Source organism: Vulpes lagopus, chromosome 2 (assembly GCF_018345385.1).
Source record: "Vulpes lagopus strain Blue_001 chromosome 2, ASM1834538v1, whole genome shotgun sequence".
Classification (NCBI taxonomy): domain Eukaryota; kingdom Metazoa; phylum Chordata; class Mammalia; order Carnivora; family Canidae; genus Vulpes; species Vulpes lagopus.
Genome location: NC_054825.1, coordinates 56,323,089 through 56,350,240, shown reverse-complemented (window position 1 = coordinate 56,350,240; position 27,152 = coordinate 56,323,089). Strand labels below are relative to the sequence as shown.

The 27,152-nt window shown below is 41.9% G+C and overlaps 1 protein-coding gene across 2 annotated transcripts in view; it reads right to left on the bottom strand.

The window, feature by feature from the left end:
• The window catches only part of RORA (RAR related orphan receptor A), a 702,197-nt gene that overhangs the window by 85,702 nt on the left and 589,343 nt on the right, over positions 1 to 27,152 (bottom strand). The window contains exon 1 of one of the 2 annotated variants that reach the window (XM_041741557.1): positions 4,998 to 5,200. The exons of the other annotated variant lie outside the window; for it this stretch is intronic. Within the exon in view, the coding sequence (XP_041597491.1) occupies positions 4,998 to 5,028 (31 nt within the window). The 5' untranslated portion in view covers positions 5,029 to 5,200. Of the gene's footprint in view, positions 1 to 4,997; positions 5,201 to 27,152 lie in introns of those variants that run through there. 2 annotated transcript variants of the gene reach the window in all.

The window sequence follows — 27,152 nt, the reverse complement described above, 5'->3', positions numbered from 1 at the left end:
CTCCAGGGGAGGCAGCATGAAAATAGTAGAAATTAGGGCTCAAGTCCTTGCTTCACTATTTATCAGCTGGAAGAGCTTGGCTACACAGCAATGCCCACTATGAGCTTCACTTTTGTCCAACAAAAACCCATGAGAGTATCAGTGACTCTCCACAGGATTAAATGAGATAAGAATGTTTGTAAAACATAAAGCACAAAACAAATATAGATTAACTCATCCATCTATGTATTTACGAAATGCCTAGTAAACTTCAGAGGCAATAAAATAAAAATCAAAAAATGAAATCCCTGGCAAACCTAGGAAATAAGATGGACATGGCTTTTCATACTCACAGGAACAAAGGTTTTAAAATTATCACATTACCTCCTAATAGTATGATGAGGGCTAACAAATATCACTTTAAAAAGAAAACCCAGAAATAAAAGTTTTCAACTGCTTTCTTGCAGTTTTGTCCATGGGCTAATATGATGCTATTATTGGCCTATTTAGATCTCTTATCTCTAGACATACTACTCTGACAATTTACGGAAAAAGCATGCATACTAACAAATACAAAAAACTCTTGACTATGAATCTCTAAGTCCATGACTCAGAGGCTGGGGTGGAAGGGAGGTATCCTCAGTGGAGGATCTAGAAGGGGAGAGAGGAAACTTCTCCGTTCCCCATAATGTGGTCGTCTTTTGAGATAACGTCAAATGTCAATTCATACTTGTTTTGTTGTCATTGGTGGATCTTTCCAAATTATCCTTTTTTCTTTTTTTTAAAGCAGAGAAACACACACATGGTGTAGCTGCTGATTCTGAGAGTCTAATTATGGTTTTAATACTTACTAAATATGAAATATGTAGATTAAAGCAGCCTTGATTTCTTACTAATAAGCACTATGAATATTTAGAACGCATCAGAAAACACTTCCATGACGAAGTATTTAGATTTGTTCCATGTAATGTGTTTTATTGATGACTAAAATAATTTAAGGGAATTTTAAGGAAACTGAACTCCCAACTCTACCTCTGCAGATCGATCTATCCCTCTCTCCAGTAACTTTTTCTCTTTGTAAATGGTCATTTGTAAATATTATTTTCTTAGAGGCCCCTGAGCAAATTACAAAGTGGCTGGGTGCTATTGCAGGTACTTTGCAATTATCTACTTGCTGATCTCATCCATTTCATTGTGATTCATTTGGCTGGAAGGGAAAGGTGAGAGAAAAAGGAGTGTAGTGAGAACTATTAACATATATTTACTAATTTATCTACTAGTTATAAAATAACCCCTAAGATATAAATCATATTCATTCTATCTATCCATCCATCCGTCAGTCTGTCCGTCCGTCCATCTATCAAACTACTTCCATTTAGAAATTGTATTATTTTATAACTGGGCAGCATCAAAGAAACTATATGGTACTCAATGCAAATTGAGGGCAAAGTGGTCTATTCGAGTAGGGTGCTGCTTTTGCATTTCACATGATGTGATTCAAATTTATAAATTTAAGGAGCTACTCAAGAAAACGGTGCTTTAAAAATATTCTCTACTTCACAGAGGGTCTGAGCTCCCCTCTCCTCCCATGGACAGATGGATTCAGAGATCCTCTTTGTCTTTAAAAGAACTGACCCCTCCTTGCCCGATGAACTCTGTCTGGTGGCACAGCCCTTTGGGTTTTCTCCTTCCAAGATCCAGCCATCACCCTTCTCCCAATCCTATCCACCAAAGGTCACAAAAATGGGACAAATATCCCTGCTCACGGACACCATGGACGGGGTGCTTGAAATAAGACCAGGGATAAAATTCACATTTCATTGGGTAAAAAAGAAAGGCCAAATTTTTCAAAAGTATAAAATCAAATTTATGCGAGTTGGAAATACTACTAATCACCAACACATAAAGTATTTTTCAAAGCAGGAAGGTGAGGTTTTGCATTTGCACATGAATTGTGCTGGGGGAAAGAATCTATTATGGGACAGAAATTCTCTGTAAGCCTCTCTTCACTCTAACTCCATTTACATGAGCATAGGCTGAGCACTCATGAAGAAAGGGGCATATAATCTACGGAAACTGATGAAGCCCTTGCATTTCCTTTCAGCGCTCGGCTGCCGCCTGACATTCGGGCAATGCACTTTTATGATGAGCAGAACAAGTGCTCCCCTGATCATAAATGTTATCGCTTGGCTCTCTCCGTTTGCCCAAGAAGCAATCCAAATGGTATCGGAATTTTGTTGTTAATTAAACAAAAACAAAACTGAAGGATGAGACTAGAGTTGCTTAAATGAAGATTTATTACTTCTAAGCATGAAACCACTTTAAGCCTAAACTTATTTGACAACTAACACAGAGGAAGGATTTTCTTCTTTGGTGAGTTCAAAAGGCCTGATTTAATGATGTTTAAAAAACATAAGTAATCAGCCAACAAAGAGAATGTTTCTCTTTTATGGTCGCTTGTTCCCTCCTCCCCCATCCACATGCATACATGTACGAAAAAGCTATTTTATAAAGAGTATTTCTGTTTTGCATGAAAAATCTAATTATACAAACTCTCTTACATATGGAACCAATTTAACTATTAAAAATAAGAGGCAGTAGGGAAGTATTTAATATGATTCTGGGCCAGTTTTTTTCCCCTTAAATCTGATATGGAAACATTTACAGCATTCCTCATTTTCCCACAAACTATTTTTCTTCAGTTTAAATTTGCACCAAAGCGAGATAATCCCATTAAAACACAGGATGTTATGATATTGGAAATGAAATATTCTAATTGTCCAGATGCATTCTATTTCTCTCTCTCTCTCTCTCTCTCTCTCTCTCATGCTTATAGAAAAGCTGCATTGCCAGTACTTCTGAGCTACTTTTCTCAAAGCACATTACTATGAATCTATTATCTAATGGCAGCCAGAGGTCACTCCAAGACAAATGTGTGGGCTACAGCTTTTGGGGGATGTTGGTGTTTGTGTGATTCTCATGACTCTATTAGTAAGGGATAGTACCTAACTTTGTGCTAGAGCTACAAAAGCAAAATCCTACGTACTGGGGAGCATCAACATTAGATTAAAGCATTAAAAATATTTTTTCCTTATTGTTTGGTGGTTACTGTTTATTGGGGGAAACAGTTTTAGATTTTCACCTTTCCCCCCAATCAACACAAATCATATTACGTAAAATGGATAAAAGACTGGCACTGACATCTTCCAAGTAGCAAAACCTATTTTATAACTTAAAGGGGGGTAAGAAAAAAAAAAAAAAAGCCAGAAGAAGATGTCTTGACTACAAAGGCTATTTGAGTCGTTTTACTCTTGCAGCATTAATAAAACGCAGGAAATAGCATAAAAGTTTTTTGAGGGGAAGAGGGGAGCATAGATTTCTTTTACCAAAAAAAAAAAAAAAAAAAAGTCGGTAGGAAAAACATTTTTTCCCTTACAGAAGGATGTTAAGTGCTTTAAGAACGTGCATCACAAGGAGGTTTTCCCCCTCCATCAGTCGCTTATTCTAAAAATGATTGAATCTCGTTTTCCGAAAGCCACGAGGGGAAGACAGAAAATGTTAGCCCGTCGGTACGTCGTACAGAAAGATTCGGTCTCAAGCAGCTCATCCGAGCGTCCGGCACGGTTCGGCCTGTTAATGATTGACACAAGAGATGCCACCCAAGCTCCCGCGGAGAGAGGCAAAGCTCGGTGAACCGAAAGTAAACGCAGCTCGGACCCCGAAGTGGGGTCCCTCGTCGCGGGCTGCAGCCAAGCCTCGGGCTCCCCAGCGGCCTCCGAGCTCCCGGCCCGCGCCGACGGGCAGCGCCGCAGGTCGCTCTGGGGCTGCAAAACCGCTGCGCACCAGGGGGCCCGGCGCGCCGCAGGCTCCCGGGGCTCGAAGCCGGCTGCCCGCGCTGCCCGCGCTGCCCCCGCTGCCCCCGCTCCCCGCGGCCGCGCGCGCCGACCACCTCCCGGGGGGCACCTGCGGGCGCGCGGGCGGCACGAGCGGCCGGGCCAGCTCCTCCGGGGCTGTGCGCAGGAGTCCGAGGAGCGGGGCCCGCCAGCTCCGGGCCGCACCGGCGACTTGCTGCACACCTCCCAACTTTGGCTTTCCCACGAGAAACTTCCCTGACTTGCCTCGGCCTCTCTCCGCTCCCCAGACAAGGCCTCGAGTCGGCCCCCTCCGCGGCTGGGCCCCTCCCCGGCTGGGCCCCTCCCCACCGGCCCGACGCGGGCGGAGGCCCGGGCGGGGGGACCCGGGGCGCGACCCACCCGCGCGCGTGGGCCCTCGCCGCCGTCGCACTCCCACCGCGGCCGAGGCTCCTGCGGGCGAGGCCTCCCCACGTCCCTCCGCGGCCCCAAGTACGGGGGCGCGGGGGGGGCGCTGCGGCTGCGGGCGGCAGCCCGGGAGTCCCGGCGCGCTCCGAGAGCCCGAGGCGCCCGGGCCCCGGCGCTTTCAGAAGTAGCCGCGGCGGGACGCGGAGCCGGACGGGCCCGGGCGCTCGGGGCCTGCCGCCGCCGGGGGGCAGGGCGCACGGCCCGGGGCGCTGCCCGGCCCCCGGGGTGACCTAGCGTCGGCGCGCGCGCACCTCCCCGCCCGGCCGCTGCGCCCTCCCGCGTAGGCCGGAGCTGTCCGGGGTGCGCCCCCGGCCGCCCCCGAGCTCCCCGGCCGCCCCCGCCTCCCAGGAGCGCCGCGGCTCCCTGCAAACTTTGTTCCGAGGGCCCCGCCGGGTGCCAGGCGGACCCGGGCGGCTGACAGCGGCCGGAGGGGGCGGGCGAGGGGGTCCAGCCCGCGCGCCCTCGCCCCCTCGCCCCCTCGCCCCCTCGCCCCCTCGCCCCCTCCAGGAGGCAGGCGGGGCCCGCGGCCCGGCTCAGGTGGCGCCGCCGCCGAGGCCCAGGAGGCCCTGGCGGGGCTCCCGCGCCCAGCCCCGGGCGGTACGTGCGCTCGGGCAGGCGCGCCCACCCCTCCCCCTGCGCGCCCTCCTCCCCGCCCCCCGAGCAGCCAGCCCACCCGGCCCCGGCGGGGCTCCGGCTCACCTTTCATCGCTGCGATCACAAAATACATCATTTAAGCCGCGGTGCGGAGAGCGCAGGGAGAGCCGACGGTCCGACCCCGGAGCCCCCTCTGCCGCCGCCGCGCCGCCGCCGCCCGAGCCACAGCAGCAGCTGCCGCAGCTGCCCGCCCGCCGAGAGCCATCCCGAGCCATAAGAGGCTCCATGTGACCGGCTGACATCACGGCCGCCGCTCTGTTTACACCGCGCCCCTCCGCTTCCTCCCCGGGCGGGAGGCGGGAGGCGGGAGGCGGGAGGCGGGAGGCGGGAGGCGCGAGGCGGGAGGCGGGAGGCGGGAGGCGCGAGGCGGGCGCGCCCCGGCGCCGCGCCCCGCCCCGCCCCCGCGGGCAGGTGAGCGGCGGCGGCCGGGCGGGCGCGCCCCGGCCCTGCGCTGCCCTGCCGCGCCCCCGGCCCGCGCCCAGGCAGGCCCCCAGCCTTCTCCTCGCCTCGCAGGGCACCCGTGGGCGCCGGGGGGCTCTACGCGCGCAGGCCCCCTGGGCGCGCGCCCCGCCACCTCCCGCGCCCACGCCGCGGGGCAGGGGGCGCGCCAGCCCACCCCGCCCTCCCGCCCTCCCGCTCCCCTTCCCGAGCTGCCGGGGCGTCGAATACTCCAGCTCGTCGGTGGAAAAGAGGGGCCTGGCCCGGGGGTGGGGTGGGGGGACCGCGGCCACCCTCATTTCCCAGAGCGCCCCGGCGCCCAGTTGGGAAGGTAGGGGGGTCGCCTGCGGGGCCGCGGAGGTCGCCGTCGCCCGGACCTTCCCGGGGGGCGCAGCGTCCCCGGGGGACTGGGCCTGGGCAGGGGGACTCCGCGCACACGGATGCTGGTCCTCTCCATCACACCAGCTTCCCCTCTCCCCTTCCTTCCCCCAGGAACACTGTCACCTGGAAGGAGAGCAGAAAACTAACGCTCTGTGAGTCACCTCAACGACAATCCAATCGCCAGCTGGTTTGAGCCACCAAATTCCCAGGCTCTTCCGCATCCATCACTCTCGCCAGAGAACCCATCTACAGGTGGGAAAGATTCTGGTTTTCACACTCAAGAACGTCGTGGCACCTTGGGCAGGAAAACATAAATACCTCTCAAAGGCAGACTTTGTAAATTTTAAGATTGAAATTTAATTCCCTCTGGACTTCGAAGCTTAAATCCCTTTTTTCCTGGCCTATGGGAACTTAAGTGTTGACAGTATTATCAGACGAATCTCTTCAGGACGAATTTCAGATGCTTCATACCCAGAGTTTGCATTATTTAAAATTTTGCCAGGATGTCCATAACATTGACTATAATGGCACAAAAATCTCAAAAGCCCAGTTTGCATACCTGCTACTGTTCCTTCACACAGCTTCAGTTCCGCTTTCTTTTCTGATGGTCTGTATTTCCATTTACAACTTAAAATATTAGTTATTAGCTGATGCCTTCATGCTGATTAAATAAGGAGAGTCTTAGCATGTTTCCCCCCATATAACTGAGTTGTCCTGGCCCCTGAGTTGAGCTATGATTTAAAAACGCAGGCAGACAATCAGCTCTGTAGAAAACTAGGATTCATATAACTCCCCACCTTCCCCAGCCTCCTTTTCAAGGCAAAATTTACACAGTCCTGACTTAGAAGGTCAGAAAAATTCATCCTAATTTAAATCAATCCCTAGCTTAATAAGAGTTTGATTTCAGCTAAAGCCATCCTAACAGAGTTTTTCCTTTAGATTTTTTTCAAATAAAACCACAAAAACAAGAAATTATGAAAGTGGGAAGCCAAGACCTACCCATGTTAATTCAGCTGTCCAGCCATAGCAAAATGGACAAGAGTTTCAAATGAATCAACCATACCCACTGTGATGTTTACAATTATGAAATTAAATCACACCACCTTCCCATGATGCAACTGTATCTCCCAATGAGGCAACGCCCCTCAGTTACATTGACACCATCCTTCATATTTGATTCTTGATTTCCCTTGTCCTAAGCACTTCATGACAAGGAAGAGCAAAGCCAAGCTATCCAGTAGGTAGGTCCGAGGTCCAACTTTATTTCCTTTGTACCACTGAGGGATGGAAAGATGTCAGGGACTGCATGTTAATAGGTTATGTTCTTCATACTCATTGCAAATGAATCCAGATAACACAATCCTTGAAAAATCACAATGTTGCTTTAAAACAATATCCTGTTTGAGAAAACAATGCTTTGAAAATGACCAAATCCATTAGCTCTAGCGTGCCTGTCAGACATCTGACTCCAAGGTAAATAGTCTTACATTACTAGTAATCGGTATTTATTTCCAGACCATTTCAAATGAAATCGGTAATCGGGAATGACATGTAACGTGACATGTGTGCTCCTGCAATTACAAGTAGTAGAATCAGTCATCCTATAGATAATGTCCCCAATAGAAATGTAATCTCATAATACTTATTTGAAATATTTACACATTTATTCAACAAAGACATTTCCAGGATAATGTAATACTGACCTTAGCCCTTGGAAATGTATTTCATTCTGGTTCTACAAATAATGAGCGACCGAATTTCAGATATTAAGTCTTAACCTTCCTGTGTGGCTAGATGCTATTTGTAATACATGCCTCTATTAAATGTCTTCAGCTTTTAACCCAGGGTATAATATTGTTCTTTATATTAACACAAAGCTCTTATGAAACTTTGAAAGTAAAAATGAGAGGCTGCTTAAAAAAAAAACCAAACCAAACCAAACAACGTTGAAATACAAACTTTCTATGGAATTATAAATCCTGCACCAAATAAACCATTCAGGAATGAAAGGATCCATATCCCCCCTCCAATACTACCAAATTTGAGCCATAAATGATGCACATTTCAGTGCAAACCTTTACCAACTATATATTTACATGTAGGAATAATTATTAGCATGTAGGAAATGTTTATGGAGTACCTACTATAGGGGAAAACAGTGTTAAGCAATATATTCTTTCCATTAATTTTTTTTTTTACCAAGTGTTCTGAAAAGAAAATAGAAAAAGAATACTGCTCACATGAGGATAATTAAACAGGATGGGAATTCTTTACCATGGGTAGAACTATGTTATATATTACTTTTTGATTCAAATATTTCTGTTGGCTAATCTCAGAAAAGGAAGGCACCCTGCACACTTATAAACACATGTAATTGAATTCAGAGTTCTTTAGAGAAGGTAATAGCCCCACATGGGGTCCCTATATACTGGGTTTCACATTTGATCTGTCACTTAGCAAGAAAGTGGAGAGACACTTCTGATGCCAGGTTGTTCCCAAATGTCTATGAGGAAAGCTTGCTGTATTTCTACAGGATATCTAGACTGGCATGTAATCAGAAAATTGGTGCCAATCTTCCCACTTTCAGAGATTAAGGAAATGATACTTTATGAGGGTATATTCGGTTTTCCACAAAATGGGGTGGAAATGGTGGAAATATACCACCAAATGGGGTATACCACCCTGAATCACACTACAGTGCTGCTATTGGGGAGAATGGCAAACCAATGGATTAACAGATTTATCCTGAGTGGGCAAGGAGCTCCTAGCACAAAGATGATTTTGAAGTTTGCTGCTGCTGCACATGAGAGAGCATTTTGGCTCTGTGTCTCACCCAGGCCCTGATTTTCCCTCTCTAGTGTGGCAGCTTGCTAATTCAATTAATTTCTTTCTAGCTGAACAAGAAAGGGATCAGTGAAAGGTTAATGTGGTCCTAGGCAGCTTGATTCAACTGAATTCTTAGCCACCACTGCACTGTGATCTGTAGGACTTGGGCCATTCTGACTGACATAGAGCCAGAGAAGCAGGTCTCCTATAGACCAGATAGAGTCAGACCCAGAGAGTTCTAACTAAGATTACTTGGAAAGCCACAGAGAAGGCACAAACTTACCTATAATACTTCACAGACTTGCTTAGTTTTTCTGGAAAGAGCCAGTGCCTCATAAAGGAGCATTTATAAAATGGAATAATATTGGTGAGATCTGGAAACCAGGGGTGACAGAGAGGCCCCCCTTATTTATGAGTGGAAGGGAGAGAGGATGGACAGATTAATATAGCTTGCTTGTCACTCATAATTTTATTTTATTTTAAATTTTGTTTATTTATTCATTCATGAGAGACACACAGAGAGAGGCAGAGACACAGGCAGAGAGAAAAGCAGGGTCCATGCAGGGAGCCCGATGTGGGATTCGATCCCGGGACTCCAGGATCATGCCCTGGGCCAAAGGCAGGCGCTAAACTGCTGAGCCCACCCAGGTGTCCCACTACCCATGATTTTAAAACAAATATAGATGTAGATGTAAATGTACATGTGTATACATATACATAGCCCATGAAATATGGTGAAATACACTGTTCTTTGGTGGCAAGAGACATCTTCAATTTTACACACTCATTCTTACACACACACACACACACACACACACACACACACACACATTTCACATTATCAAGCACATTCACTGAATGCATATTGTATTCCTGGTATTGTCCTAAGAATCAAACAAGAACAACCTCACTAATCAGTTGACTTTGGCTCTGAAAACTATAGAGAAGTCAGCTCCCTGAGTCATCTGAGCAACCCTAAAGGAAGGCAGTGTCTGGTTGTCCATTGAAAAGATGTTTACACAGCACTCTGCCCCTCACAGTTGACAGACGGCTCCAAATCATTAGTGTGACTATTAGTGTAATGGGATGTTGGAGGCGAAAGATTTGGCTGGATTGAGACAATCGTGAAGGGATTCTGAGATTTCTGGAACCACATATTTCTCATATATCTATTGGGAAATTCAAGAACTGGAAGATGTTTTGTAACGATCACAATGAGGGGAAGGGTGAAGTTCACAGGCATACAGATGTGAGCAACCTCCACACAATAGGTAGGTAGCAGGTGCCTCACTACACACACACACACACACACACACACACCTGCCAAGGCAGCAAGGAAGGAGATGCACAACAGAGGCCAGAAGGACCTCCGCCCCTTGTGTTCCCGTGGGGTAGGCTCACCCCACTTCCCGCAGATGGCACAGAGCAGGCCATTTGGAAAATAATATTTTAGTCAAAGGAACATGAACGATAGAAGCAAACTCAGAACCTGGAGCTTGGGTTCAAGTTTCACACTTAATTTGCCACCTTGGGCAAGTCATTCCACCTCTCAGGTCTCTCATCTATAAAATGAAAGAATGGGAACAGAGCTTGCAGGACTCCTGCAACTCACACACTCCACAACTACTTGCAGGATCTCGTCTTATCCACTTCTTAGGAACAGCATCCCTTTCTCTCTGCTGCACTACATCGACTTACCTCTCCAAGGGGCCTTCACTGTGTCATCAAACTCTGGTATGGCCGAATGAGCTCTCACATCAGACAAAGCTAGGTCCCGAACCAACCTTTATCCCACTCCCTAGCTGACTTATTTGAATAAACCTATGTTTCCTCTTATGTGAAATAAGGCAAATATAACCTTGAAGGGCTACTGGGAGGATCAAACACTTTAAAGAAAGGATAGAGTGACAACATGTTTGGAGGGCTTATGAGTGGAAATACCATCACTGTCCCCACCAGCCCCTACATTGTGGTACACACAGAGCCTGTGGTTGGCATAAATTATTGACCTTAATAAAGACGTGCTGAAATGACTATTAGAATGCACTTTTGCTAAGCTTTTTACACTTTTGAAACCATGTGTCTCTGTGTGTATTTGTATGTATTAAACCAGCATTTATTAAGTACCTAAGTATTGGGAATACAAAGTAAATACAAATTAAATTACCCCTTGGTCTAAGGGGCCTCATGGTCTCACCTTCTTATGTCTCATCTCCTGTAAAAGCAGAAGCTCCCATCCAATGAAGCATGTAAACATCTGTGTGTTATAAAGAATGTGTGCCAGGACATTGAGAGGGAAGGAAAAAGATTAAGATGTCAGACCTTCCCTCAAGGAGTTTGCCCTCCAGCAGGCAAATGAATGCCATACCTACGATGTAAAGCAGAGTAAGTGTTCCAGAAATAAGGTGCTATGCAAGCCAAGAGTACGAGGGGCAACTTTGTACAGGGTTCATCTTAAATTTGATGAGAAGGAGGACTTCATGGAGGAGCTACCATTTGATCTAAACATTGAAAGACAAATCGAATCTAGTGGATAGGAAAAAGAATACAGAACATCATAACAGGAGGGCAGAACATGGATGAAAGTACAGAGAAAGAAAATGCCTTTCTTATTTTACAAAACTAGTAGTGAAGGTTCCTAGCAACAGAAAGTACATAAAGACAAGGAGTAGAGAAAGCTCAAAATGTAGGTTGTTACTATTTCTTCTGCTTTTCCTCAAAGTGCCTAGCTCAGACCTTTGCAAAATATATACACTCAAAGAATGAGTTTTGAAAACATAATTGAGGGCAGAAGAAGAGAATTGTGCTCTAGAAAATAAATCTCTTTGCTGCTCACCCATTTCATAGTCTTATTGTAAGGATTAATAGTTGGTTTGATAGTCATAAAGTTAAATTACACTTAATAAAACACATAGAGCAAAAGAGTTCCACATCACAGCACACAGAGGAAGAATAAAACTGGAAATGGGTATTATTTCATCAGAGTGAAAGCTAAGCAGGGCATTTCAGGATGAACAAGATAAATTGAATGTTATTTGATTTTGTATCTCACCCATTTAAGTTCTGAAAATTATCTGCAACAGTTCTAATATAGATGCTTTGTATACAGGCCATATTTTATTTTTTAAGAAGTATCTTAAAAATATATTTTCAAATAATGGAGAGAAGATAAGCAGTTACAGATGGTTCCCTCTATTTTTGTCATGCATGATCAAGGGCTGCAGAGTACGTGGGCTTCATTGGGAAATCCGAGTCTCGCAGCTAGGAGCGTTCCAGGAGCAAATGCTGGCATTATTTTGCTTTCGCAGAGAAAATATGTTTCTGTTCAGTCAAGCAGAGTAATCAATTATTCTGCATTATGAAATACTCATTTTATAACTATTGACATTTCAGACAGTTGTGCCACATGTCAATAGTGGTTCTGATGCTCACATTTAAGCTCCAGCTTATAGGATGGGATTCATTTGGCTGACAGCGTTTGATCAGAAAAGTCTCTGCTCTCAGAAGTACACCTATTATTTATGTCCAGTCCTGCACTGGGGAAGTATGCTTTGAGCACTGAAACAAGAAAAGATTTGGGTTTGTTCTTCTGTTTTAATAAAAAATGTGAAAATTCTTCTATGTTCGATTCACATTTAAAAAAAACCTCAGTGCTCTTCTCTTCCATTTTGTAAGATGGAGGTAGATTAAATTAGGCATTCAAATCAGAAGACTCTAAAATCGACATTAGATTTTGAGTATCCAGTTAAGCCTTATGTCCCCAAAGATAACTTTCCAAAATCAAAAGGGCTTTCTAATAATTATACAACTTGCTTCTTTTACCTCTCTTATTGGGTTAACGATTCCTTGGGACTTACTCTGTCACAGGCACTTATTTGATGCTCTTTTTAACACTTAATTCACCCCAAACTCTCTTTTTACAGATGAGGAAACTGGAGCATAGAGAAATTAAGTAACTTGCCAGGAACAAAAGGCTAATAAATTAAGTAACTTGCCAGGAACAAAAAGCAACCTTAAGAACAACCTTTGTAAGCCGATTCTAGGGTATGCACTCTGAACCATTATGTTATGACTCTCAAAATTTAAAAAAAAATTTTCCTTGAATTGAGCATTACTCAGTATTTTGAAAGCAGCAAGCTGACTTCTTCAGGAATCAAAAATTACCACTCTAGTAAATTTTAGGCATGTGTGCAAGAAATTCTTTAATCCCTAGCTTCTATAATTGAGCAGGGTTAGCATGTGTCATTATGAATTATTGCACAATTTAGTAAATTATTTAATTACTTACTAATGAAGAAGCATACTATACACAGTGGTAATTATCTTGTTTGAAAACAATGTTGCCATTTGTATATTTAAGAAACACTTGCTACACATTAACTCTTAAGGGGAATTCTTTCTTGTTTTGGGTTAATTAAACAACTCCAAATATTGGTAATGGAGTGTTCAATAGGGCTGCAAGGAAACTAAAAAGTACAAGAGCCAACACTGCACTTTTAAGAGACTTCAAACAAAAGAAAAGATCTGTTGAAAACAAAAAAAAAATGGTAATTTTGTATTTCACCTTATTCTACTTAAAAAGCATAAGATAGAGATATTTCCTGGTTTCACTTTTCTAAATCATATCATTGCTACTCTTTTCATGGTTTTTGCAACATATATTGTATAGCATTTCTTTCACCTATTTAATCACCTAACAAATGGCCTTGATAGTATAATAATCTTAAGCACAGTCACTTAATTTTCAATAAATTTGAATACATTTTTGTCCACATTTATTGACTATAGTCATGCATGACCCTTTTATTTATAGAAAGACATAGTACATATACGGTCTTCAGATATTTTGAGAACACATCTTAAATATAGATAAAAGTAATTTTTAAAATGTCATAATACAAGAAAGAGTGACTTGTTTAAGTGATGGTACACATTATTGAGAAGCTACTGATATATATTATTCGATTTGTTGTAAAGTCTTAAGTACAATAATAGCCTCAGAAACTCCAACTTGCTCATTCTTCCAAAGGCTAGGTACATATTTTATGGTGAAGGTGACTTTTATAAGCTAGAATGTAATGGTGACTTGATTTACATCTTTGCTCCTTGAAATACAATGGAGGGAATGTGGCAAAGCCATTATAAACAAGGAAGAGTGAAATAGAGAAATACCAGAATTGGAAGACACTCAAAGAGGTCAGGGGGTAGGTCTTCCTACTGCCAAGGATGTGAGCAGATAAGCCATTTATGTCTCACAGTTGCCTGCCATTAAATAATCACATATAAGCAAGACAAGTGACATTATCATGTTTTTTCTATTGTCTTATTTTCTTCTCTATTATTCTAAGGTCAAATGCCATCTTACTGAGTATTTCAAATCATACAAAAGCTTTGCCATAGTATGAATACTACATATATTAGAACTATAGCCTAGATCGCAGGTTTCACTGTTTGTGAAACAGTAAGAAACTGTTTCCTGTAACCAGTAAGAACTAGATTAAATTTAAGCACTAAAAAACAAGAGAAAAGAAAAAAAAATTTAAAGATTTTATTTATTTATTCATGAGAGAGAGAGAGAGAGAGAGAGAGAGAGAGGCAGAGACACAGGCAGAGAGAGAAGCAGGCTCTTTGCAAGGAGCCCGATGCAGGGCTCGATCCCGGATCCCGGGATCACGCCCTGGGCCAAAGGCAAACGCTCAACCGCTGAGCCACTCAGGCATCCCAGAAAACATTTTTTTATATGTTCATAGCATCCACTGCTCAATTCATAGTGTAACATGAATTACACAGTGTTTATTTTATAAAACAGTGTTTTATCAACTAGAACTATAGCAAAACACGTGGAGTACTCTCTGTTTTAATGGCATTTTCTTTCTTTTTTCTTCTTCATTGAAATATAATTAACATACAGTGGTATGTTAGTTTCAGGTGTACAACATAATGATTTAAGAATTCCATATAGTACTCAGGGCTCACCACGGTAAGTGTAGTCACCATCTGCCACCAAACAAAGTTTTTACCATCTTATTGACTACATTCCCTATGCTGTACAAAATAGTATTTTCTGATATTATTGTGGCAAACTAGAAGAATTGTATTTTGATCCAAGATTCAAATCTCAGCTTTTACATCTCTTTTTAAAGTATAATTTACATAGCGTAATACACGTTCTTTTTAGCATACAGTTCTTTGAGGTTTGATAAAGGTATTGATTGTATTACCACCAACTCCATCGATATATAGAAAAGCTCCATCTCCTTTCCTCCAGGTTCCCCTGTACTCCCCTATAGCCAACGTATTCCCCTTCCCCAAACCCTGGCAACCACATAACTGTTTTGTATCCCTATAGTTTTGCCTCTAATATCACTTAAATGGAATAATATATTATGTAGCTTTTTACCTCTGGTTTCTTCTACTTGGCATGGTGCATTTCAGATACATCCCATGTTGTTGAACATATCAATAATTTGTTATTTCTATTATTCAGTAATATTCCTTCCCAATTTATTCATTTCCTAACTGAAGGATAGTTAGTTAGGCTGTTTTCACTTTTTAGCATTCACAAATAAAGTTGCTAACATTCATGTACAGATTTTTGTGTAAATGTAAGTTTTTATTTCACCTGGATAAGCATCTAGGAATAGAACTGCTAGTGTGTATGGAATATAGAAGTTCAATGATAAGAAATGCCAAATGGTTTTCCAGAGTAGCTGTGCAATTTTGCATTCCTATTAGCAATGTCTGAGTTCTAGTTGTCCCAAACCCACACCAGCACTTGGTGTTGACAGATATTTATCTACATGTTGTCGGTTTTTGTTATTTGACATAGTTAGGTTTTATAAAGTCACTAGGACCACTGAAGCAGCCAATATTGAACCATTTGCCCCTAGGGGAAATATAGGGTTAGACTCCTGTGAGTCTATGCTCATAACCTTTTTATCATCTCATCAATATATAACCTTGTTTTCTGTGTATTTGTTTAAAGATACGTTATATGAGATATACTGTTCATTCACGAACATTGAACTCACAGCCAGCATCACTGAATGACACTTATTTCACATGTATTTTCTTTGTAAGGCACGTCACAGCCTTCTTGTACTTGAGAACACTAGCCAGCACTTCAGCAGTATGCTTGAGGGCCATTTTACATAGCAAGATCACTAACAAAAAGCACAAAAAACAGGAAAACGTAGCACTAAGTAAACTGTGAGAAGGACACTTATTTATAGTATGAGAGCTGAGACAAGAAGACAGAGCAGCGCCTCATCAGACCTTAGCTGGGGATGTGTCTCAGGACACTCCACCCTGTGAACAAGTCTGAAAATGGCAGCCAGTATTGATTTGGGGATTATAAACAAATTTTAGTAAGTGAGCAAATTTGCAAATACAGAATCTGCCAATAATGAGAATCAACTCTATGTATGTATCTATCTATTTATCATTTTTTGCCATCCTACAATATCAGTTTAAATGTCACTGCCTTCAGGAAGTCCTGGACAAACTGCCAGCCTCCATCAGATGAGCTTTGGGTTCCCACTGGCATTCTGTTCTTCCCTTTCTGTAAACCTGATTCTTTATACCATTTTTCTCCCCGGTAATCATTTGTTTTCTTTTACGTCTTCTTTACTACAGACTCTAAGAGGCAGGGAACTCATATATCTTCTCACCTTTGCATCTCTAGTAACACTAAGGTTTAGCAGTGCCTGGCATATATTATTTGATGGATAAAGATTTGTTGAATAAATAAATACTTCTTTTGAAACCAGTATGTGTGGTGGAAAGAGAACTGGAATTGGAGTTGGAAAATCTTATTTCTTATCCTGGTTCTAATACCTGGTGGCTATGTGACTGGTAACAAGTTACTTAGAGTTCTTGAGCCTCGGTTTCCTTTCTGTAAATTTAGAAAAACACTACCTATTGGTTACCCCAAAGATACAGATGCAATGAAACGCCGGGACACCTGTACCCCGATGTTTATAGCAGCAATGTCCACAATAGCCAAACTGTGGAAGGAGCCTCGGTGTCCATCGAAAGATGAATGGATAAAGAAGATGTGGTTTATGTATACAATGGAATATTACTGAGCCATTAGAAACGACAAATACCCACCATTTGCTTTGACATGGATGGAACTGGAGGGTATTACGCTGAGTGAAATAAGTCAATCGGAGAAGGACAAACATTATATGATCTCATTCATTTGGGGAATATAAAAAAATAGTGAAAGGGAATAAAGGGGAAAGGAGAAAAAGTGAGCGGGAAATATCAGAAAGGGAGACAGAACATGAAAGGCTCCTAACTCTGGGAAACGAACTCGGGGTGGTGGAGGGGGAGGTGGGCGGGGGGTGGGGGTGACTGGGTGACGGGCACTGAGGTGGGCACTTGACGGAATGAGCACTGGTGCTGTTCTATATGTTGGCAAATTGAACACCAATAAAAAATAAATTTATAAAAAAAATACCTATTGGGGCACCTTGGGTGGCTCAGTCAGTTAGCATCTGACTTCAACTCAGGTCATCGTTTCAGGGTCCTGGAACTGAGCCTGGCGTTTGGCTCCCTGTTCAGTGGTGAGTCTGCTTCTCCCTCTCCCTCTGCCCCTCCACCTGCTTGTGTTCTCTCTCTCTCTCTCTCCGCCTCTCTCTCTCTCTCTCAAATAAATAAATAAAATCTTTAAAAAATATCTATCTACCTTTCAAGATTTTTAAAGACCTTAAAGGTTGGACAGGAAACATTAAAACCATTAGTATCTGGCACATTGGCAATGTCCGATAGTCATTAGATTGGAATGGTTTATGAGACAAACTAGATGTTGATGAGCAACACAAAATATACCGATGAACAGTGTGAACAGTGAGTTTATTCAGCCATCTGGATAGTACCAACTCTTCATGGATTTAGTCGTATGTACTTAGGAAACCCAAATAGTTTGGAGAATTATTCACTTTAGAAGCAGATGTTTTCTCACTCTATCAATCTAACTCCACTCTTCAGGATCAAAGGTTATATACATCACATATTCTATGAAATGTCTTCACAAGAACTGATGATTTATCTGTTCCACTTCAAAAATATTTTCTGGATATTTGAAAGTGATTTTTCAATAACAAAATTAGAGTTTGTGTTCTCTGAAAACAAGATTTTCTCTTTCAAATATTCCTGATAAAACAAAAAATTAAATGCAATTAATAAATGCGTGATGATTCCACCTGAAATATTTTCTTGAAAAGATCTATTATGTCCCTTAAGGTTTTCAGGGAATAAAAATCAATAATTTCTTTTTTTTAAGATTTTATTTTTAGATAATCTTTACACCCAACGTGGGGTTCAACCTCACAACCCCAAGATCTAGAGTCATGTGCTAAGCCAGCCGGGCACCCCTCAGATCAATAATTTCTATAAAATTATCACAATCCTCCTGCGTGCAACTAAGGGTAATGATACAATACAAATGGTAAAATACAGTGGAAAAGAAGCTGTATAAATAATGCAGTGGTTACATCACCGAAAATGTATACATATGATTGCCTTACAAAATTATGATGATCAGATATGATTAAGTGACACTATATAAGATTATTGGTCTTCAGTACATGCAAAACATGGTGATTCACTGACAAAGGAAGCTAATGGTAGGGAGGGAGAGATGTTACATTTGTGCATTTGATTACACAGCAGAACAGGTAGGTAAAATCAAGAATCATTATTTTATGTGGAACCTTCTTGTTTCCTAACTCACATTTATATTAATTTTTCTTGAGACGACATTTTTTAAACACATGGATTCTTATAGGGAACCTAACAACACGTCTAAATTAAACCTAGGTTTAAAACACCATTTGCCGACAGGCATCCTGCAAGTGTTTTCCACAGAGGCACATCACTTCCGATTATTTCCAGGCTATTTTAAATGATCTTGGACAGGGCTACTGAATGACTTGTCAGGGAACAGGAAAACATTATGACACCACTTCTCCAGATTTCTTCCCACAACATGAAATATTTGGGATCGTTCTAATGGAATCAAAGCTAGTTTAAGAACAAGTTAAGCTTCACTTTAAAGCTTTCAGTTTTAGCTGGGGGAATGCTTCTAACATATGGCAGCTGGGCTCTGACTCATAGCAACCTTCAAATTCTGGCCAAAATGTCTGTTTCCTGAGATTGTGTCTGATAAGCCTGTGCATTCCTGGTGGGGCTCAGCAGGCATTCAATAAATGCTATTGTTGGAATGAATGAATGAATTAAAGGGATTCTAATTATGAGTTACAAATTCCTCCATCAACAAAATAATCCCATAGGAAAGCTGCGATGTACTTGGAATTCATATCTATGAAGAATTCAATTTTCGGCTCCTTTACAATTTTTTTTTATCATCTATGCTCAACTTGGTCTTTCTTGGTTTTTTTTTTTTTAAACCAAAGTGTGAAAAGCACATAAGCATTTTCTAGAACATGAGAGACAAGTATAGTTCTTAGAAAGTTTCATTTGTATGTAGCTTGTGCATGATAATTATTTTTAAATCTCAGTTAATCATCAGATATTTTCTGGGAACAGACTGTGGGTGAGGCACCATGTGAGATATTTGAAAAAGGAAGTTAAAAAAATCTTACCCTTGCTTACACACCAAAAAATAATCATTAGGATTAGTAGAAGGTATGCAGGTTCCAGTATATCCACAAGGCAAATGGTTATCTAAGTAATACTGAATTAGAACTATTGAAGAAGTATAAATAATTGCTATACCACTTTTCATAATTAGAGACCTCTCATTCAAAAGCATTATGACATGGAACATGGAAGAAAACAAAACAGAAAGAAAGATCTGCAAAGATACCACTAAAATTTTAAAAACTAAAAGTTCGTATCTGTTCTTAAAAAGTCTCTCGGGTGTTCACTCAGAGACTATTTACTCTTACGTAAGACTCAATTTTGCAAACCTTTATATCTGATTTTCCAGTATATAAAATATATTTTAAAAAGCACAGCAGAAAGGAGTTCAGAGTTTTGCTCTTAGGTGCAAGAAGAAACAATAAATTCTAAAAGAAGAGATAAAGAATGATAAAAAGTATGGCAGCACGGGGCCATTTAGCATAGGGGCAAACAACCTGCCACACCTGCAGAGAGACTCTGAGGACATCCTGTATTACAGCATACTGTACACACCATAATAATTAATGTTTATAATGATTTTGAAACATTAAGAATGGATTAACCCTGAAATAAGTAGACAGGGACTTACATAATATATTTCAAAAGGCCTCCCTCACCCCCAAATATAGTGAAGTAGCTTAGGCACTTATAGAGACATACTGCAGAAAATTAATTTATATGGGATATCTTATTTTCTAATAATGTCTGTGAGTGCAGTATTGCTATGTATAATTCAAATAATAACTCTAATTACTTAAAACCTTACAATTAGGGTCTTAGTTATTTCAGTAAGCAATACTCTGAGGACTTGTGGAAAAATAAAGAGGTTTCCACAGTAGGAATAACTGTTTTATACAGTGGAATTTCATTCAATTCTAATATTAGCCAAATACCAATAAAATAAAAACTGTTCAAATACCCTCTCCTTTTAAGGCTACGGTGTTTTTGTAAATGTTTACTTGAATTTTGAGTTTTCGGGGCTGAGGTTTAAATATGTATCATTATATTAAGATACTTGCTATTTATATAGAAGCCATCGCTATTTATACAATAATGTTTAACCTGCCGGAATTCTGAAGAAGCAAAGGTTAGCAGTTAAAGTAAGTTCAACATGGAAAAAAAAGAAAGAAAAACCTGAGCACAACTTAGCATTGTTGCATTCAGTGCAGGTGAAGTGGTAGGTTTTTCAAAGTACGCTTTATACATGCACACACATGATACCAACACCTTTTTCATGGCTGCAACAATTCTTTTTCAAAACTGCTAGCCTGTTTCCAGGGCAGCTGCAAAACATCCGTGAACACTAGTTAATTTATTGGAGTCATGGAAACTGCTGCCTCTACACCTACCAGGCTAGATCCACATTGTGCAGACTCTACGATGCAGGAACCGAAGGTCCTGAGATGAATTCTCTTCGCTCCAGGCTAGACGGAGCAAGGGGAAGCCACCGCTGTGACTGTTCTGGGCCATACCTGCGGATTATCATCACTTTCACTCCACATATTGTCCCAACTCCAGAGTAACACGTTTTGTATTAAAATTACCATGATTTTGCTATTACATTTATCATCATCATTAGCAGTAGAATGTGGCTGTTAATGAAAACGGAGTTTAAAGGCTACCATTTGACACCTGACAAATGTCCAGGAAGAAGAACAAGCAGGCAGGGCTCGTTAACCCCACTCACAAGTGGGGTAAATAAAGCTTGGAGAGATTTCTCAGCTCAGCTTGGGTCATGCTGCTAACAGTAGAGCTGGGACTTCAACCAGGGTTTCTGATTCCCTAATCTAGTGTGTGATAAACGTTAGCACATGCTCAATATTGAAAACCGATTTCCAGTTAAGAATTTATATACTGAGGGACTCAGATTAGCAAGTTTAAGGAAAGTTTTCCATAAAAGGATATTTGAAAGTGAAACAGAAAGCTTATACTTTTTCAGAAAATTTTTGTGACTAATTCTATCTTTTTTTTCTGCTCATACATTTTTATATTATCTGTTCATTCCTACCACAGAGTTCTTCAATAGTATGCCACCAATAAATCACCAGTTAATTGTTAATTAATAAGACAGTCTACAGAAAACAAACTCCTAGGATGCAGAGCATAAACCAAAATGGGTCATATGACAGTTGTCTCAAAATCTCTAGTCCTTTAGTGTGATAGTAATACACAGAGTGCTTGTAAGAGCCTGGTACCCGTCATGACACCATCCTCAGAAGTAAGGAATATATTTTGAAGAGTTCTCTCTCTTTTTTAAGGTTATCTTTTTCATTGACTTATTTATTTTTCATTTAACTTATTTAAACTTTCCTTGTACCTTCCAATATGTTATCCATTCAAATGGGTGGAGGGTGGGTGGGAATGGCAGTCCACGCAGGCAGTATCACATGTATTTTCCAATAGCATAAGGTAGTGATTCCTACGATTAATTCTAACACTGACTGTCTTCCACGCTTAAGGAATGATCATTTAGCATCTTTACCCCACAAAACTTTGCTCTTACTACCCTTTGCTTGGTATGAAATACTGAACTAGCTTAAAAAGGAATCATAATAGGTTATATCACCTTTAAAAATTATATTATTTGGTACTAGGGCTTTTGAAATAAAACATGAAATATTTAATTGGGCAAAATAGCATGCAATATTTCCGGCAAGGAATTTAGATAGAACAAAAATGCGGTAGCCATGGGAGTAAACAACTTACATAAAGTCTCAGGTAGAGACACCAGAAGACCCAGGATAAAGTCCTCAAGGTCTCGCTTCTATTCAGTGTTCTGACTTTTCGGCCACACTCGAGGAGATGACAATAGGTATCTATCTGTGGAAAGTCCCTGACATGGAAATGAGGTGGCCTAACTTTCATCATCTGCAATGATCAGAAACGAAGCCGTTTATATAGATATAAATACCTGCCATAACAGACACCACCGCATCTCAACTAAAAACGGGAAGACGCAGACGAGGTTGATGAAAACGAAATCGTGATACACTAATCCTTATCCCATCACCAAAGTGTTGCCCAAAGAGGGGCCTCCACGGCTTCAGGATAAAAGGCACAAATCATGGACTACCCACTGGGGCTGCCAGGCCAGAGAAGTGAGGGAACGGCCCTTTCTTCAGAGGGCTGAATGGCTGGACTCTCTCGAATGAATAGATAACACCATCGAAGAACAGACAGTCGACATGAAAGTGGAAGCCAACGAAAACAGAAGAACGGAGGAAAACCATCAAAGGAGTGAAAAATAACAAAAGTCCGGGGACTGATTTGATCAGCACCCACATGCTAAAACTGCAGCACGGGAGAGCTGTTTGAAGCCGCTAAAGGGATTTAACACAATCTGGAATGAACAGAATTTGCCATCAAATAGAATAGAAGGGCCACCAAGAGACCTTAAGGAAGGACAACCTAATGGAATGTGAACCCTGCAAAGAGAGCTCACTTGGCAACGTCCTTTTGAACATCTCAATCATTCTAAAGTGCTGTTTAAAACACACGCGCACGCACACACACACGCATACACACACACATGGTCTGGAGTCTGTGGGGAATTTTGATGGGAGCTGCTCATCAAAACTCTTAAATAATGCAAGGCAATGGCAATCCATCCGATCTTCCACTCTGAGGACCCGAAGCAAAGAACAGACGCAGGTTTTATCAAAGCAGCTTCTAATCTTTCTAGCACATCTGCAATGTCCATCTCACCAGGGGCGACCTTCCGAGTGAACTTTGGGAGAGATGTGCTCTTTGGTTTTGTCTGGGTTGCAGTTTAATTCAGCAGGAAGCGGGCCGTGGCTGGGAACCACAGCACAAAGAAAACCGCGGTAAGGAGGTAAAAAATGCGGGACTGATCGACAATAAGTGAGATGAAATAAACGACTGGTAGTTTTTTTTATGAGACCAGCAGAATAAAAAAACATATGATGGGTTATCACTTTTAAGGCTTATTTCCCATTGCTGCTACTAAGTAGGTAATGATAGAAACAGCACAATTGAGCCATAGCACCCAGATCAGAGAGAAAGACTGAGTGAAGGAGAAAATTAAAGGATCAGAGAGGCTCCTTAAGAACCTATCCAATCCAGGGCAATCACCTGAATAAAACTTTCAATTTCACCCAAGTATGACGCCAGTAAATTGCATTGTGGAGATAAAATATATAGTCTTTTAAAAATTATTGTTTTCATACAGGTGATTGTCCATAACATGTCTGCATTTAGAGTGTTTGGGTTCATGTAAGGTATAAAATCATCAGATGACCAAAAGTTGGTGCCTGTATTTGTAGTAAAGCTAAGAAGTCATATCATGTAAAGTTTATGTGCCAGTGGTCTTTCCTGTGCTAACCTAATTTAGGACAAAGCAGAGGGAGGAGGTATTCCTTAGTTCCTATACAGCAATGGGAGTTTGCATAGGAAGGAAAAGAGAATTTCTCTTCCCACTTGATTATCTTCCCTCTGTTGGGCTGGATATTATTAATTACATAGGCAGTGGGGAACAGAAAATTCTTCACTCTTGAATACGTTCAATCTCTCAGATCTCAAAAGATCTCCACGAGTCTCCAGAATGGAAGTGGCCGGAACCTTGTTCTTGATTTCCTTCTGTCTCTCACCCTTGGTGTTCATTCCGTACCCCACCAGGTGTCCAGCACTGAGTCAGTGTGAGAACAGGACATGGAGGGGGGAGGGTGAGGAGAGGGATTTAGTCCGCCTTGGCTTTAACCCTTCTCAAAGTCTTCAGGGTCTGTACATGCCTGGATTCCTATCAATGTGAAAATAAGTAGGTTTGTTTCATTATCCTATCCCCACATTTTACTTTCTTTGTCCTGGTAGAAAACAAAATCACCATCCACGTCCATCTCAAACAATCTTAAGTTTGGCAAAAATTGAGAAGGATGGAGTCCTCTTTGCATGAAGGGTCTGGAGGACTCTGAGCACCTAGTAGGTGCTCAATAAATACCGGCCAATCGGGCAGGGCTCGTTTCCTCTGACAGCTGGCCAGAGGCGCAAACTGCTTTGGGAAGCCTGATGAAGAGACCCGCCTTTCTGGCAGAGCCATCTCACTCTTTCATCACTGCACTCAAAGATATTACTGATGTTGGTCCTCTGGTTTTGCTGCTTTTTTCCTCTGACTGGACTAACTGAGTCTACTCTGCTCACTAGCTGCCACTTCAGAATCCTGTCACGCAGCGGAAGGCCAAAGGACATTTTCCCCTAAGTCCTTTTAACTTCCTGGCATTCCGTGTTTCAACCCCACATTAAAGGTGCTAATGTTTCATCCTAGTCCTACCAGCCAATGGGTGGCCTCAAGTCAGACTAGGCAGGGCTTCTATCGGCTCTTTCCCTGTTGGGCACGGGGAGAAGGAACCCAGAAAAATGTTTCCTCAAGCTCATTTTGCAATTTCCCTTTGGATACTATCACTAAAGTTATGAGATCATTTATTAAGAAACAGACACATTCTAAACTAACATACAACAGATGTCAACCCAGGGCCACTGTTGGCCAGCAACACCTATTTCTTGCAAGTTCTCAAAAATATATTTTTTTTCTTTTTGCTGGCCTTCCCCCCACCCCCTGCTCTCACCCCACGCCCAATCATCTTATAATCCATTCAAGCTGGTATACCAATTCTGTCTCTCTTCCAAGACGAGACCTGACAACTTGAAAAACAAAAATGAACCTCCCCTAATTTTGGCAGGTTTCTCCAAGCCTCAACTAACCCCGGGCAGAGACTGGTGGACCTGTGCCCAGTGGGAGCCTTAGGTTAGAGCCATAATTTTTACCTGCTTTAGCGAACACTCTCCTGATATGTTCTTGGATTCTCATCCTTGGTATATTGCAGGCCCAGGCATTAGCAAACCCAGCAGACTTGTATTCTCTGCAGTTTGGCAGAGCAAGTCATCTGTCCTGAGAAGCTGAGATGTGAGATGCTTCTGCTCCCACAAGGATCTCTCTCTGTCTCTCTGATTTACCCTGTTCCCGATGGTAAAGTATTTTCTGCAAACATGAAATTAGTTATATTTTAAGGGCTTTGGAATGACTAATTTCAACTAAGTTAAACAGGGCAGTGTAGTGACTCCCAAGTGACTCGATCTGTGATTCTTGGGAAGAGTTTAATGGACATTTTATTTTCGTTCAGGGTGACCTCACCAATCTTTGTGCAAAATGCCCTTTCTTTGTTGTTTCTTTTATTTTTTTTCCCTTAAAACAAAATAGCCACAATTTTCTAGACATTTCCTAGGGAAGAAAACTAATTGCATTTTACTTATCTTTAAGGCCACCGTTCAGGAATTAAAAAAAAAAAAAAACAACCAAAATAAACCCTTCTATTTTAAAATTAAAAGTGTAGGTGAAGGTGATTATATCTTTCCAAAGTCAGTAAAACAAATGTGTTGCATAAGTCATTTCAATTCAATTAAGAGAAACAGGTCAGATGCTAAAATATTAGTAAAATCAATTATGAGTAATAGGTCTCCTGTTAACATGTATCACTACAACCGTCTCTCTCATAATTTTTGAATAAATTTACATTTGTTTCATATTCTCTGTGTGCCTGTAATGTACATGTGTGTCCCTGACCAGAGAACCTTCTCCATTCCCTTTTCTTTGTTACATTTGCTCTGGTATGCCTTGGACTAGCCCTAATTTAGAGAAGGTTTCTCCGAGAGGAGAGAAAGTCAGCTGGTAAGTTGGAAGGAGCTAGGGAGCCAGGCGGATCTAACTTTGAACCTTGTTTGGTCACTTCTCAGCTGGGCAAGGAGCTTCATCCCACTGAGCCTTGGTTTCCTTATCTGCACATGAGGGTCACAGTACTTTCACCATGGGGTTGTTGTGTGATTTAAGTACAACCCCTGCAGCAGTCCTGCCAGAATGCCAGGCACATGGTGTTCAATCATTGTCTCCTTTTGGTCTCCTTTCCAAGTCCAGAAGTTATTAATATCTAAGAGAGGATAATAATCATAACATTTCAAATTTGATATCTAGGTTTTGTGTTAGGATTAGGGTCACCAAAGTCCCCTGAAAAAGGAGCATCACCCTTGATCTTTACTGTTAATTAAAGGGGGGACCCTCAGATTCTCATGTAGATAACTCATGAGAAGGCAGATCTAGGGCACAATAAATTTGCTGCTGGGCCTTCAGTAAGCTTGTCCTTCAGACCGAACAGGTGACATCTGATGTGGGGAAAAAAAGAATACCACACTGAGTCCATACTATAATTACAAGAACATAGAGGTGACATGGATATGATAAGAGATGAGAACAGAACACTGGAACATCTTTTTGGTAGATTAGTGAGAAAAATGGGCATATGGTTCTCCTCTTCTGTAATATCCTTTCTCATTCTTAAAATGAGGTTAGACATGTAGGTGGAAAACAGAGAATCTTATGGGGGTTCATCCATTTAGTTGACAGGCTATCTAGTCAAGAGGTAAATATCTAAGGAATGGAACTCAAAAACGATTTGACTTTAATGGAATACTTCTCTCCCAACTGCACAGAAGGAACACAAATGTTGATCACGTTGAGGAAGAGGAAGGAAGGACCATTTTGGAGGATGGCCATCAGCTGAGGGGAGCAGACTTGGAGGGAGCCAGCTCCATACAGGAGCTTGAAGAGGTGGAGATGGGAGAAAAAATAGAAATGAGAAAGTTGCAGGGGCGAGGCAAGTAATGTAGGGGGGGTGGGTGGGCAGTAAGGGGTTGATTCTTTTGCTCTGTGTGTGCATTGGTATGTGTTGGTATGTGTTTATTTTTGAAGTCAAGAGGCATCCATAAGGTGCACCAATGAGCTCAAAATTTCTTAAGAAAGTCCCAAGTTTCTTAAGAAACTCCTCGAGAGTTTAGAGGATAGCTCACTGACACTCTAACTCATAAAGATGTCGCCTCTGCCTTTGGTTCTGTGAGCCTTGA